At 37.0% G+C, this 16353-nt stretch overlaps 1 protein-coding gene across 1 annotated transcript in view; it reads left to right on the top strand.

Annotated features, from left to right (window-relative positions):
• Window positions 1–16353, top strand: part of elapor2a (endosome-lysosome associated apoptosis and autophagy regulator family member 2a) — a 36625-nt gene that overhangs the window by 6689 nt on the left and 13583 nt on the right. Inside the window, exons 3-5 of the mRNA XM_085282019.1 lie at window positions 13416–13605; window positions 13687–13834; window positions 15975–16064. Coding sequence (XP_085138145.1) covers window positions 13416–13605; window positions 13687–13834; window positions 15975–16064 — 428 coding nt within the window. The remainder of the gene's footprint in view (window positions 1–13415; window positions 13606–13686; window positions 13835–15974; window positions 16065–16353) is intronic.

Raw genomic sequence — 16353 nt, 5'->3', positions numbered from 1 at the left:
TATTTTTGAGAAGTTATCATGTTTCTGGTAAGTTACAATATTTCTGCTAAATTCTGCTATGCTATTGTATTTCTGCCAAGTATTATGTTTCCTCTAAGATATTGCAGTTCTGCTAAGTTATTCCATTTTAGCAAACTTCTTTTGCTTCTGCAAAGTTTTTACAATTTCTGCAACTTTTCAGCTTTTTCAGCTACTTTTTGCATACAGCTTCAGCTTTAAGCATCCACACTGCATTTTCGCAGGAAATGCAAATTTTTCTAGTTCTTTATTGTGTGGATGCTTTAAGCATCCACACTATTGAGTTCCTGTTTCTCTTTATTCTTTATACTTTATTATTATTATTATTCCAGTTGCTTCCGTACACTTTTTGGCACTTAACTACTTCCACAATTTTCAGCCGATTTTCACCGTTCAAATTTTAAACTATTCTGCTATTTTTGCTCTTTCTTGCTATGATTTTTGCTATTTTTAACTATTATACTTTTTAAAATATTCCACTTTTTTCCTTTAATTTGTCCCATTGAAATGAATGGGAAACTTCTGCAATTCTGCTAAAATTTGCTTGTTTTTGAAACTTAACTACTTCCTCATATTTTCACCTAGAACAACCATTCAAACTTTAAAATGTTCATAAATTATTGGGCTATTCAGGTATGATTCAGCTGTTTGAAATCTTTTACTGTTTTACTTTTATGCCTCTTAAAGTTTTGAGTTGCAAAATTGTGATTTTTCACAAAATACATGCGTTGTTATGGTTGCTATGCTCTTGGCTTCCAGTGTGCCACTGAAGCTTTTGCAGTCTTCTCTTCATGTCCGAACAACTGTTTGCTACTTGCTCAATTTTCACTCAACTTCCACAAATTATACATCAAAACGTAGGTATTTTTGCTGGCTTTCAGAAAATGTCACCATCATTGTTGTGGGATTTATAGAATTTTCGCAAATCTCCTCAGACTAACACAAGGTCAGAAAACTCTCCATATAAAGTCAATGGAGAGTTTGTTCAAAATCACCGCTGCATTTCTGTAATGAGAGGCATATTCGAATCGTCATATCTCCTTAACGAAGCAAAGTTAAGACATGAGGCTTGTCCCGGTATATCTTCAGACACTCGTGACGCTCACAATTCAAGAATTTCTTTCTCACCTATTACCGTTCTGAAATGAGTTGGACTTGTTTGAGGGTAGGAAATTTGTCCTTCGCTCAGATTTCTTCAGATTTCAAACCCTGGAAATGAACCACTTTTTTCTCTCGTCATAACTTTTTGTTGGATTTCCACAGAGACCTGAAAATTTCCATGATTGTTCACCAAAGCCTGCTGTCTCTTACGGTGAAAGAATGATATCGATACTCCAAATAGATTTAGAGTTACAAAGCGTTGTTTGAGGGCAAGTCAAGGCAGTTTTTGCTTCGCTCTGCTCAGTTATGGTGCATTAGAAGTCAAATATCTTTAATAATTCATATTTTAATGATAAATTGTTAACACTGGAAGATTCCCCCATCTCTTCTGAACAAAACGGTGTAAGAATGACCGCTCTAGCCCCTACGGTTTGGAAATTATGGTCATTTGTTTGAGGGTAGTCGTCACTATGAGAAATAGGCTGCAATAATCCTGTGCCTCTCTGTGCTGCGTGTGTAAAAAGAGGCACATGTTTTGGCGGGAAAAAGTACACAGGCTCTCTGATTGGTGGATTCAAATTCAGCAGCTCCCAGGCTGACCTAGAAACGTACTTCTCTCTCCCTGTGCATTTTTTTGCTGATTTTTTTCATTTAACAAGTATATTTGAGGGACCCTCAGCATGTTCAGCATTTTTTCAGCTGTCCATTTTGCTTTTCCAATTTTTCTGTTTAACTTATTACTATTGTGCTAAATAATACTATTTCTGCTATTTTATAAGATTTGTGTCTAATATAGTATTTCTGCTAAATTACAATATTTCTGCTTTTTATACTATTTGTGCTCAAACATAGTATTTCTGCTAAATGTAATGTTTATGCTTAATCATCCTATTTCTGCTTTTTATGGGATTTGTGCTTAATATAGTATTTCTGCTAAATTATAGTATTTCTGCTTTTTATAGTATTTGTGCTAAAACATAGTATTTCTACTAAATGTAGTATTTATGCTTAATCATACTATTTCTGCTTTTTATGGGATTTGTGCCTAATATAGTATTTCTGCTTTTTATAGGATTTTTGCTCAAACATAGTATTTCTACTAAATGTAGTGTTTATGCTTAATCATCCTATTTCTGCTTTTTATAGGATTTGTGCTTAATATAGTATTTCTGCTAAATTATAGTATTTCTGCTTTTTATAGTATTTGTGCTAAAACATAGTATTTCTACTAAATGTAGTATTTATGCTTAATCATAGTATTTCTATATATTTCTGCCAGGTCCCCAGGCAGCCAATCCTCTGTGAGGACTGAGAAATTCAAATTTTCAAATCAGGGCCTGCACGGCTTCCCAGCCAATCATATATGTGTCCTGAGGCATTCAAATTTGCATATTGGGGCCTTCATGGCTTCTAAGCCAGCCAATCATATCTGAGGGCTGAGGAATTCAAATCCACAAATCAGGGCCTGCACAGCTTCCCAGCCAGCCAATCATGTATGTGGGCTCCAGGTATTCAAATTTGCATATTGGGGAATTCGTGGCTTCTAAGTCAACAAGTCATCCATGTCATATATCTCTAAAAATTCATATTTTAATGATAAATTGTCAACACTTGAAGATTCCCCCATCTCTTCTGAACAAAACGGTGTAAGAATGACCGCTCTAGCCCCTATGGTTAGGAAATTATGGTCATTTGTTTGAGGGGAATCCTCACTATGTGAAATAAACTGAAAGAAGCAGGTCTATGTCTCTGTGCTGCGTGTGTAAAACAGATGCACCTGTTTTGGCGGGAAAACGTAAACAGCCTCTCTGATTGGTGGATTCAAATTCAGCAGCTCCCAGGCTGACCTAGAAACTTAGTCCTCTCTCCCTGTGTGTGTGTGTGTGTGTGTGTGTGTGTGTGTGTGTGTGTGTGTGTGTTTAGTGGGAGAGAGAGGACCCTGCCCTTATTTGACAGCATGTCATTGTAGGATTTAAATTGAACATAGTTAGACTGGTTGACTGGATTAGAGCCTGTGTTTGTGTGTCCCTCTGTGCATTTGTGTTTCAATAAGTTATTACTATTCTGCTAAATCATAGTGTTTCTGGTACTTTTCGGTACTTGTGCTAAATACAGTATTTCTGCTAAATCATAGTATTTCTGGTACTTTTCGGTACTTGTGCTAAATACAGTATTTCTGCTTTTCATAGGATTTATGCCTAATATAGTATTTCTGCTAAATTATAGTATTTCTGCTTTTTATAGGATTTGTGCCTAACATAGTATTTCTGCTAAATTATAGTATTTCTGCTTTTTATACTATTTGTTCTAAATTATAGTATTTCTGCTTTTTATAGGATTTGTGCTTAATATAGTATTTCTGCTAAATTATAGTTTTTCTTCTTTTTATAGTATTTGTGCTAAAACATAGTATTTCTACTAAATGTAGTATTTATGCTTAATAATAGTATTTCTATATATTTCTGCCAGGTCCCCAGGCAGCCAATCCTCTGTGAGGACTGAGACATTCAAATTTTCAAATCAGGGCCTGCACAGTTTCCCAGCCAATCAAATAAGTGTCCTGAGGCATTCAAATTTGCATATTGGGGCCTTCGTGGCTTCTAAGCCAGCCAATCATATCTGAGGGCTGAGGAATTCAAATCCACAAATCAGGGCCTGCACGGCTTCCCAGCCAGCCAATCACATATGTGGTCTCAGGCATTCAAATTTGCATATTGGGGAATTCGTGGCTTCTAAGTCAACAAGTCATCCATGTCATATATCTCTAAAAATTCATATTTTAATATTAAATTGTCAACACTTGAAGATTCCCCCATCTCTTCTGAACAAAACGGTGTAAGAATGACCGTTCTAGCCCCTACGGTTAGGAAATTACGGTCATTTGTTTGAGGGGAGTCGTCACTATGAGAAATAGACTGCAATAATCCTGTGTCTCTCTGTGCTGCTGCGTGTGTAAACAGATGCACCTGTTTTGGTGGGGAAAAGTGCACAGCCTCTCTGATTGGTGGATTCAAATTCACCAGCTCCCAGGCTGACCTAGAAACTTACTTCTCTCTCCCTGTGTGTGTGTGTGTGTGTGTGTGTGTGTGTGTGTGTGTGTGTGTGTGTGTGACAGAGAGAGAGAGAGAGAGAGAGAGAGAGAAAGGCTTTTAATGGGATGATCTCATTCTAAGATTTAAATTCAATATATTTAGACTGGTTGACTGAATTGGATCTTGTGTGTGGGTCTCTCTGTGCATGTGTGTTTCCTCATGTGTACATATTTGTGATTGTGTGGCTGTAATAAATTTTTTTGCAGATTTTTGTCATTTAACAAGTATATTTGAGGGACCCTCAGCATGTTCAGCATTTTTTCAGCTGTCCATTTTGCTTTTCCAATTTTTCTGTTTAACTTATTACTATTGTGCTAAATCATACTGTTTCTGCTATTTTATAAGATTTGTGCTTAATATACTATTTCTGCTTTTATAGGATTTGTGCTTAATATAGTATTTCTGCTAAATGTAGTATTTATGCTTAATCATACTATTTCTGCTTTTCATAGTATTTGTGCTTAATATAGTATTTCTGCTAAATTTAGTATTTCTGATTAATTATAGTTTTTCTACTAAATCATAGTACAGTATTTCTGCTTTTTATGGGATTTGTGCTAAAACAAAGTATTTCTACTAAATGTAGTATTTGTGCTTAATCATACCATTTCTGCTTTTTATAGGATTTGTGCTTAATATAGTATTTCTGCTAAATTATAGTATTTCTCCAAATTATAATATTTGTGCTAAAACATAGTCTTAATTTAAAATTACAATATTCATAGTTCATCACAGTGTCTCTGGTAAATCACAATATTTCTGCTCTGTTGTACTATTTTCCTAAATCATAGTGTTTCTGTAATGTTTAAGTATTTTTGGCTAAATATATTCTTTCTGTTATCTTATACTATTTCTCCTAAATTCTTGTATTTTTGAGAAGTTATCATGTTTCTGGTAAGTTACAATATTTCTGCTAAATTCTGCTATGCTATTGTATTTCTGCCAAGTATTATGTTTCCTCTAAGATATTGCAGTTCTGCTAAGTTATTCCATTTTAGCAAACTTCTTTTGCTTCTGCAAAGTTTTTACAATTTCTGCAACTTTTCAGCTTTTTCAGCTACTTTTTGCATACAGCTTCAGCTTTAAGCATCCACACTGCATTTTCGCAGGAAATGCAAATTTTTCTAGTTATTATTATTATTCTAGTTGCTTCCGTACACTTTTTGGCACTTAACTACTTCCACAATTTTCAGCCGATTTTCACCGTTCAAATTTTAAACTATTCTGCTTCTTCTGCTAATGTGCGCTATGACTTTTGGTATTTTTAACTATTATACTTTTTAAAATATTAAGCTTTTTTCCTTTAATTTGTCCCATTGAAATGAATGGGAAACTTCTGCAATTCTGCTAAAATTTGCTTGTTTTTGAAACTTAACTACTTCCTCATATTTTCACCTAGAACAACCATTCAAACTTTAAAATGTTCACAAATTATTGGGCTATTCAGGTATGATTCAGCTTTTTCAAATGTTTTACTGTTTTACTTTTATGCCTCTTAAAGTTTTGAGTTGCAAAATTGTGATTTTTCACAAAATACATGCGTTGTTATGGTTGCTATGCTCTTGGCTTCCAGTGTGCCACTGAAGGTTTTGCAATTTTCACTTCATGTCCGAACAACTTCTTGCTACTTGCTCAATTTTCACTCAACTTCCACAAATTATACATCAAAACGTAGGTATTTTTGCTGGCTTTCAGAAAATGTCACTATCATTGTTGTGGGATTTATAGAATTTTTGCAAATCTCCTCAGACCAACACAAGGTCTCAAAACTCTCCATATAAAGTCAATGGAGAGCTTGTTCAAAATCATCGCTGGATTTCTGTAATGAGAGGCATATTCGAATCGTCATATCTCCTTAACGAAGCGACTTTAAGACATGAGGCTTGTCCCCGAATATCTTCAGACACCCCTGACGCTCACAATTCAAGAATTTCTTTCTCACCTATTACCGTTCTGAAATGAGTTGGACTTGTTTGAGGGTAGGAAATTCGTCCTTCGCTCAGATTTCTTCAGATTTCAAACTGTGGAAATGAACCACTTTTTTCTCTCGTCATAACTTTTTGTTGGATTTCCACAGAGACCTGAAAATTTCCATGATTGTTCACCAAAGCCTGCTGTCTCTTACGGTGAAAGAATGATATCGATACTCCAAATAGATTTCAAGTCACAAAGCGTTGTTTGAGGGCAAGTCAAGGCAGTTTTTGCTTCGCTCTACTCAGTTATGGTGCATTAGAAGTCAAATATCTTTAATAATTCATATTTTAATGATAAATTGTAAACACTGGAAGATTCCCCCATCTCTTCTGAACAAAACGGTGTAAGAATGACCGCTCTAGCCCCTACGGTTTGGAAATTATGGTCATTTGTTTGAGGGGAGTCCTCACTATGAGAAATAGGCTGCAATAATCCTGTGCCTCTCTGTGCTGCGTGTGTAAAAAGAGGCACATGTTTTGGCGGGAAAAAGTACACAGGCTCTCTGATTGGTGGATTCAAATTCAGCAGCTCCCAGGCTGACCTAGAAACGTACTTCTCTCTCCCTGTGCATTTTTTTGCTGATTTTTTCATTTAACAAGTATATTTGAGGGACCCTCAGCATGTTCAGCATTTTTTCAGCTGTCCATTTTGCTTTTCCAATTTTTCTGTTTAACTTATTACTATTGTGCTAAATAATACTATTTCTGCTATTTTATAAGATTTGTGCCTAATATAGTATTTCTGCTAAATTACAATATTTCTGCTTTTTATACTATTTGTGCTAAAACATAGTATTTCTACTAAATGTAGTATTTATGCTTAATCATACTATTTCTGCTTTTTATGGGATTTGTGCCTAATATAGTATTTCTGCTTTTTATAGGATTTTTGCTCAAACATAGTATTTCTACTAAATGTAGTGTTTATGCTTAATCATGCTATTTCTGCTTTTTATAGGATTTGTGCTTAATATAGTATTTCTGCTAAATTATAGTATTTCTGCTTTTTATAGTATTTGTGCTAAAACATAGTATTTCTACTAAATGTAGTATTTATGCTTAATCATAGTATTTCTATATATTTCTGCCAGGTCCCCAGGCAGCCAATCCTCTGTGAGGACTGAGAAATTCAAATTTTCAAATCAGGGCCTGCACGGCTTCCCAGCCAATCATATATGTGTCCTGAGGCATTCAAATTTGCATATTGGGGCCTTCATGGCTTCTAAGCCAGCCAATCATATCAGGGCTGAGGAATTCAAATCCACAAATCAGGGCCTGCACAGCTTCCCAGCCAGCCAATCATGTATGTGGGCTCCAGGTATTCAAATTTGCATATTGGGGAATTCGTGGCTTCTAAGTCAACAAGTCATCCATGTCATATATCTCTAAAAATTCATATTTTAATGATAAATTGTCAACACTTGAAGATTCCCCCATCTCTTCTGAACAAAACGGTGTAAGAATGACCGCTCTAGCCCCTATGGTTAGGAAATTATGGTCATTTGTTTGAGGGGAATCCTCACTATGTGAAATAAACTGAAAGAAGCAGGTCTATGTCTCTGTGCTGCGTGTGTAAAAAGATGCACCTGTTTTGGCGGGAAAACGTAAACAGCCTCTCTGATTGGTGGATTCAAATTCAGCAGCTCCCAGGCTGACCTAGAAACTTAGTCCTCTCTCCCTGTGTGTGTGTGTGTGTGTGTGTGTGTGTGTGTGTGTGTGTGTGTGTGTGTGTGTGTGTTTAGTGGGAGAGAGAGGACCCTGCCCTTATTTGACAGCATGTCATTGTAGGATTTAAATTGAACATAGTTAGACTGGTTGACTGGATTAGAGCCTGTGTTTGTGTGTCCCTCTGTGCATTTGTGTTTCAATAAGTTATTACTATTCTGCTAAATCATAGTATTTCTGGTACTTTTCGGTACTTGTGCTAAATACAGTATTTCTGCTAAATCATACTATTTCTGGTACTTTTCGGTACTTGTGCTAAATACAGTATTTCTGCTAAATCATACTATTTCTGCTTTTCATAGGATTTATGCCTAATATAGTATTTCTGCTAAATTATAGTATTTCTGCTTTTTATAGGATTTGTGCCTAACATAGTATTTCTGCTAAATTATAGTATTTCTGCTTTTTATAGGATTTGTGCCTAACATAGTATTTCTGCTAAATTATAGTATTTCTGCTTTTTATACTATTTGTTCTAAATTATAGTATTTCTGCTTTTTATAGGATTTGTGCTTAATATAGTATTTCTGCTAAATTATAGTTTTTCTTCTTTTTATAATATTTGTGCTAAAACATAGTATTTCTACTAAATGTAGTATTTATGCTTAATAATAGTATTTCTATATAATTCTGCCAGGTCCCCAGGCAGCCAATCCTCTGTGAGGACTGAGACATTCAAATTTTCAAATCAGGGCCTGCACAGTTTCCCAGCCAATCAAATAAGTGTCCTGAGGCATTCAAATTTGCATATTGGGGCCTTCGTGGCTTCTAAGCCAGCCAATCATATCTGAGGGCTGAGGAATTCAAATCCACAAATCAGGGCCTGCACGGCTTCCCAGCCAGCCAATCACATATGTGGTCTCAGGCATTCAAATTTGCATATTGGGGAATTCGTGGCTTCTAAGTCAACAAGTCATCCATGTCATATATCTCTAAAAATTCATATTTTAATATTAAATTGTCAACACTTGAAGATTCCCCCATCTCTTCTGAACAAAACGGTGTAAGAATGACCGTTCTAGCCCCTACGGTTAGGAAATTACGGTCATTTGTTTGAGGGGAGTCGTCACTATGAGAAATAGACTGCAAAAATCCTGTGTCTCTCTGTGCTGCTGCGTGTGTAAACAGATGCACCTGTTTTGGTGGGGAAAAGTGCACAGCCTCTCTGATTGGTGGATTCAAATTCACCAGCTCCCAGGCTGACCTAGAAACTTACTTCTCTCTCCCTGTGTGTGTGTGTGTGTGTGTGTGTGTGTGTGTGTGTGTGTGTGTGACAGAGAGAGAGAGAGAGAGAGAAAGCCTTTTAATGGGATGATCCCATTGTAAGATTCAAATTCAATATATTTAGACTGGTTGACTGAATTGGATCTTGTGTGTGTGTCTCTCTGTGCATGTGTGTTTCCTCATGTGTACATATTTGTAATTGTGTGGCAGTCATAAATTTTTTTGCTGATTTTTGTCATTTAACAAGTATATTTGAGGGAACCTCAGCATGTTCAGCATTTTTTCAGCTGTCCATTTTGCTTTTCCAATTTTTCTGTTTAACTTATTACTATTGTGCTAAATCACACTATTTCTGCTATTTTATAAGATTTGTGCTTAATATACTATTTCTGCTTTTATAGGATTTGTGCTTAATATAGTATTTCTGCTTTTTATAAGATTTGTGCTTAATATAGTATTTCTGCTAAATGTAGTATTTATACTTAATCATACTATTTCTGCTTTTCATAGGATTTGTGCTTAATATAGTATTTCTGCTAAATTTAGTATTTCTGATTAATTATAGTCTTTCTACTAAATCATAGTACAGTATTTCTGCTTTTTATGGGATTTGTGCTAAAACAAAGTATTTCTACTAAATGTAGTATTTATGCTTAATCATACCATTTCTGCTTTTTATAGGATTTGTGCTTAATATAGTATTTCTGCTAAATTATAGTATTTCTGCCAAATTATAATATTTGTGCTAAAACATAGTCTTAATTTAAAATTACAATATTCATAGTTCATCACAGTGTCTCTGGTAAATCACAATATTTCTGCTCTGTTGTACTATTTTTCTAAATCATAGTGTTTCTGTAATGTTTAAGTATTTTTGGCTAAATATATTCTTTCTGTTATCTTATACTATTTCTCCTAAATTCTTGTATTTTTGAGAAGTTATCATGTTTCTGGTAAGTTACAATATTTCTGCTAAATTCTGCTATGCTATTGTATTTCTGCCAAGTATTATGTTTCCTCTAAGATATTGCAGTTTTGCTAAGTTATTCCATTTTAGCAAACTTCTTTTGCTTCTGCAAAGTTTTTACAATTTCTGCAACTTTTCAGCTTTTTCAGCTACTTTTTGCATACAGCTTCAGCTTTAAGCATCCACACTGCATTTTCGCAGGAAATGCAAATTTTTCTAGTTATTATTCTTTTTCCGCCTGAAATTTTGGACCGTAACTTGCCCCACAGTTTTGAGACAAGGTTCACATATGATATATCATTGTGTGCAGCTGGAGCTGGAATGAGTTGCTATGACTTTTGGTGGTTATTACTTCTATAGTTTTTTAAATATTAATATTTTAGTGAAAATTTTCCCACGCTTATGTGCCGCACAGTTTTGACACAAGGGTTACATATTTTACATCATTTTGTGCGGCTGGGTCTGGACTACTATGCTATGACTTTTGGTGTTCATAACTTTTATAGTTTTGTAAATATTTACATTTTAGTGCAAATTTGCCTTAAAACTCAAAATCCCACAATGCAAAGCACGCCTCTACCGAGTGAAACAATGGCGGCCACCATTTCGTTTAATATATTGCTCTTATTCGTGTTTCTAGGTCACAAAGTAAACTTTTAAGATATTTTCAGGTGAGAATGTAGGTGTGTAATCGTCAAATATCTGCTCGTTTTGTCAAAACATCCCATATTAGCAAGAGATGTCTCACGATGTTGCTGCTAGCCGCGGCTAGCTAGCGAACGTAGTTTGACCGGAAGTGTGGCGTCCCGCTTGCCCTTCACAATAAGAGCATTATAGCGGATTATAATGGGGGACGCTTTTATTTTGTATAACTACCGGAAGTAGTTCCTGTGTACTGACGGTTGCTTAACCTCGCACTAATGCTATTTAGTTGCATAGTGTGAGCAGTTTGAAGTGTATTATATATTTCTGATCTTTATATTTGATTATGTTAACTATGTTGTATTATGTTTATATTTGAGTATTTGACTTGTCTATTCTCTTTATTTAGTGTTATAAGAGATGCTAAGCACTAACTTTAAAATGGATATTACCAACTCACAACTGAACCGCGTCCATGCTTACTGATGTTACTGATTCATTTTAGTAATTGACTAAGATGAAGCATTAGCTTTTCAGCTGCAGTTTGCTGGTAATCCTGCTATGTTAGTTTTTTGTCATACTCATTCCTGAGACCGTGGAATTTTGTAAAAACATGATTATTTTTGCTTAATGTGTTTTTTTTATATATATGTTGTTGTATTTTACTATGTTGATAATCACGCAGTGTTTACTGTGATGTGCAAAGGGCCAGCAGCAGAGTTGGAGTGGTGTTTGCCCCAGCATCTGAATAAACGGAACAGTCCGAGCCACAAATTGAACGCCTGGTTGAATTGAACTACCTGGGGCCAGGTAGGGCATTAACAGGGAGAGGGGGACACAAAGATATACTTTTCTTTCTTACTCTCATATAAAATATTTAGCTTTTATTAAATAGTGATCTGAATCTTACAACCAAAGTTTGTATAATAATACACAAGATTGGCTGTAGACTATGTTAATCATTCAGAACACTGTGTAAAAATAACAAAAAACAAAAAGTGAATGCAAAAGTGCATAAATATTTATTTTACGTGTTTGATGTGTGTGGCAGGGCGTGGTCTGCAGTGCCGCTGCAGGGGAGGTGGACCCACCTCAGGGGCATCTGCAATCACGCCTCTCAGGTGTAAAGTCTGTGCTCTCTCTGCTTTTTGTTTTTTTGTATGTGTCGGGCTGTGAGAGGAAAAGCTACAGCCAGCTGTTTGGGTACAGCAACTATGTGTGAAAAGTGGTCCATAACGTAATGCTTCACAGCGTGTTCATGCAAACATTGTCGGGTCTGCTTATGAACCTCTGCGCACAGCGTCTACAAATCGGGGCTGTACGAAGTCACCTCATCTTTACACAAAACTGTAAGCTGTCATCTGTGAGGTGCGAGCAGTGTTTGGGTTTTATCATAGTTCATGGTGGAGAATGGCTGCTCTGCTGAGTTTTGCTCTCTGTAGCCGTTTGAATGGCAAACTACACTCATTGGCGGCGGCATAGGCACACTTAAAATTTCTTCAGAAATTTTCGCTTTCTAGTATCTTTCTGTGCTTGCTACGAAACAAGGCACATAATTGATGGCACGTGTTGATGAAGGTTAGTGGTTGTTTAATGTGAAGTGAAAGGACAGGGAGATGTTAGTGTAGCTCCAAGAATGCACAGGTGCTCACTGACAAACATGTGTCCTTGAGGATGTTAACTCAAGCTCGTTTGGTGCTTTTTATTGGGCCATGTAACTAACCTTTCCAGTCGATGCTAATGTATTTTTTTTTCTTAAGTAAAAAAGTGAGTCATAGAGGGTGTTACTTTTTTCTTTTTGTAGTTTTTGTTTGACACTCTTATCATAATGGAGCCAAGATGACACCGTTTCATTACATGACGGAATGCTCATGTTGCTGGTCATACAAGTTTGGTCTTTATCATTCACCTGTACAGGTTTGCCCAGTGCTTTTATTCAACACCACCTCACTAATGGATCGAATCCAACAATAGGGTTCATGGATGCTTTCTTTTCTTTTACTGTTTTCAAACCTACATGTGTTATGTATGCATAAATTGTTTGGAAAAAGTTTATTTATTATTTTAATAATAATAGTGCCGTGAACTGGAATGCACTGAAGACTGAACTAACAAAATGCTTTCCATATCAGCACTGTTACTCACCTTTTGTTATTTTAAACAATTTTTTGTTTCCTTCTTCCTCCTCAGACCACTATTTATATACACTTGTGTTCTCATAGGTTCGTCATCTAATTCTAACTCGCATATGATATTTCAGTGTCATTCACTGTATTGAAATGGAGCACACCGCCCACTTAATGAGCTTATCTGTCACCAGTTGTTATGTGTAACTATCAAAGTGCCTGCCAGAGCAAACTATTTTTAAATCTAGCCTTGAAGCAGTTGCATGCTCTCACATTTAGCATAGAGAAGCATCACAATGCCATTAGACGAGAACAGGTATGAGGAAGAACTGTCCTCATACCTGTTCTGGAGAAATGCAGAGACACAATGGCTCAGTGAGGGGAAAACAAGTACAAAGACGCTTTGTAACAGATGTAAGAATGAAGTTTGTCAATCACTGGGGTTACATTACATGTAATGGCTGATGCGACCATGCTTTTTGCTGTAGAATGTGAAGAAGGTTGGTAAATTCAAAAACTGTTTTCTTTCTTTCACTGTGTCCACTAGCCTTCTCGTGTAAGGCTGGAGAGTTCCTGGAGATGTCAGCTCAGGAGTGCACTCAGTGTGCAGCAGGAAGCTACTCCCTCGGTAGCGGTATCCGCTTCGACCAATGGGATTACATGCCTATTGGATTTAGTAGCCTAGCAACCTCCCTGGAGAACAGCCTACCCGGTTATAACAGCCTCACCTGTAACAGGTAATTGAGTAAGACATTTAAAAAAGGGAAAAAGTTGGTAAAAAATACTATGCTGGATTTATTTATTTTTTTTTCTTGTAGCTCTTCCTGGGCTCCTCAGGGAAACTATCTGGAGTCCAACAGGGATGAATGCACAGTCTCTCTCATCTATGCTGTGCATCTGAAGAAACAAGGCTCAGTTAGCTTTGACTACCAGTATCCTGACAGTAACCTGCTATTTGAGTTCTTTGTGAGTATTCGTTGCCTTTCAGTGGAAACATCTGCCATCACTTCATTATTAACTGTACAGTGGGGCAAAAAAGTATTTAGTCAGCCACCGATTGTGCAAGTTCCCCCGCTTAAAATGATGACAGAGGTCAGTAATTTGCACCAGAGGTACACTTCAACTGTGAGAGACAGAATGTGAAAAAAAAATCCATGAATCCACATGGTAGGATTTGTAAAGAATTTATTCATAAATTAGGGTGGAAAATAAGTATTTGGTCAATAACAAAAATACAACTCAATACTTTGTAACATAACCTTTGTTGGCAATAACAGAGGTCAAACGTTTACTATAGGTCTTTACCAGGTTTGCACACACAGTAGCTGGTATTTTGGCCCATTCCTCCATGCAGATCTTCTCGAGAGCAGTGATGTTTTGGGGCTGTCGCCGAGCAACACGGACTTTCAATTCCCGCCACAGATTTTCTATGGGGTTGAGGTCTGGAGACTGGCTAGGCCACTCCAGGACTTTCAAATGCTTCTTACGGAGCCACTCCTTTGTTGCCCGGGCGGTGTGTTTTGGATCATTGTCATGTTGGAAGACCCAGCCTCGTTTCATCTTCAAAGTTCTCACAGATGGAAGGAGGTTTTGGCTCAAAATCTCACGATACATGGCCCCATTCATTCTGTCCTTAACACGGATCAGTCGTCCTGTCCCCTTGGCAGAAAAACAGCCCCATAGCATGATGTTTCCACCCCCATGCTTCACAGTAGGTATGGTGTTCTTGGGATGCAACTCAGTATTCTTCTTCCTCCAAACACGACGAGTTGAGTTTATACCAAAAAGTTCTACTTTGGTTTCATCTGACCACATGACATTCTCCCAATCCTCTGCTGTATCATCCATGTGCTCTCTGGCAAACTTCAGACGGGCCTGGACATGCACTGGCTTCAGCAGCGGAACACGTCTGGCACTGCGGGATTTGATTCCCTGCCGTTGTAGTGTGTTACTGATGGTGACCTTTGTTACTTTGGTCCCAGCTCTCTGCAGGTCATTCACCAGGTCCCCCCGTGTGGTTCTGGGATCTTTGCTCACCGTTCTCATGATCATTTTGACCCCACGGGATGAGATCTTGCGTGGAGCCCCAGATCGAGGGAGATTATCAGTGGTCTTGTATGTCTTCCATTTTCTGATGATTGCTCCCACAGTTGATTTTTTCACACCAAGCTGCTTGCCTATTGTAGATTCACTCTTCCCAGTCTGGTGCAGGTCTACAATACTTTTCCTGGTGTCCTTCGAAAGCTCTTTGGTCTTGGCCATGGCGGAGTTTGGAGTCTGACTGTTTGAGGCTGTGGACAGGTGTCTTTTATACAGATGATGAGTTCAAACAGGTGCCATTCATACAGGTAACGAGTGGGGGACAGAAAAGATTCTTACAGAAGACATTACAGGTCTGTGAGAGCCAGAGATTTTCCTTGTTTGAGGTGACCAAATACTTATTTTCCACCCTAATTTATGAATAAATTCTTTACAAATCCTACCATGTGGATTCATGGATTTTTTTTTTTTCACCTTCTGTCTCTCACAGTTGAAGTGTACCTCTGGTGAAAATTACTGACCTCTGTCATCATTTTAAGTGGGGGAACTTGCACAATCGGTGGCTGACTAAATACTTTTTTGCCCCACTGTAACTGTACAGTACTCTCTGTATATAGTAACCATTGTCCTTAATGTAAATATGTAAGAAAAATTGTGTATGTTTCTGTTCTGTGTCCTGTGTACTGTTTGTTTGTATATGTGTCTTTTTGGCTGCTGTTACAACCAAATTTCCCCTTGTGGGACAATTAAATGGATTATTCTATTCTATTCTATTCTATTCTATTCTATTATTATTGCTTGTATATACATCTATCAATGCTATTTTATTTGTAAGAAGCCTGCAAGAGCTAATTAAAAAGTACTATAGATTGTGCTCAAGCTAAAGCATAGTTACATAGTTTTCTTACAGTTAATTCTAGTACTTTTTTTTGTATTTTCCCCTGTCCACTTATCAGTGTAGTGATGCGGTGTGTATGCATGAACATATAAACCATGCACAATGTTGTAACTGAAAATTAGTGTGAAAAAAAAGGGGGGAGGTTTTGATCTGCTTGTGTGTGTTTAGATCCAGAATGACCAGTGTCAAGAAATGGATCAGTCTGATGACAAGAAGTGGCTCAAGCTCACCAAGCATGGCGAATGGGCAACTCATACGGTAAATGTCTCACAGAGCACGACGACAAGTAGACAGAAAGGGCAGGTTTTTAGCCTCGTTCTCCCAAATCAAATGTATTGTGTAACATCCACAGAGCGGATAGAAGCAGGAAGCGTGTACACAGAAAGGAGCTGGCATCATTTTATATTGTCTCCAGTAATTTTCCACTCATGCTGTAAATGAGCTTCTGCACATACATATTTTGGTTTCTGCATTGTGAATTAAAATGTACAATTAAATGTAATATATGGATCTTCTTGAGATAGGTTTCTAGTGGTGGTACTGCTCC

Source organism: Mchenga conophoros, linkage group LG7 (assembly GCF_057382185.1).
Source record: "Mchenga conophoros isolate Kocher_MC1m ecotype Shallow Benthic linkage group LG7, M_conophoros_male_GT1.1, whole genome shotgun sequence".
NCBI classification, from domain to species: Eukaryota; Metazoa; Chordata; class Actinopteri; order Cichliformes; family Cichlidae; genus Mchenga; species Mchenga conophoros.
Note: the sequence above shows the minus strand (reverse complement) of the source record. Positions and strands in the feature narration are given on the sequence as shown.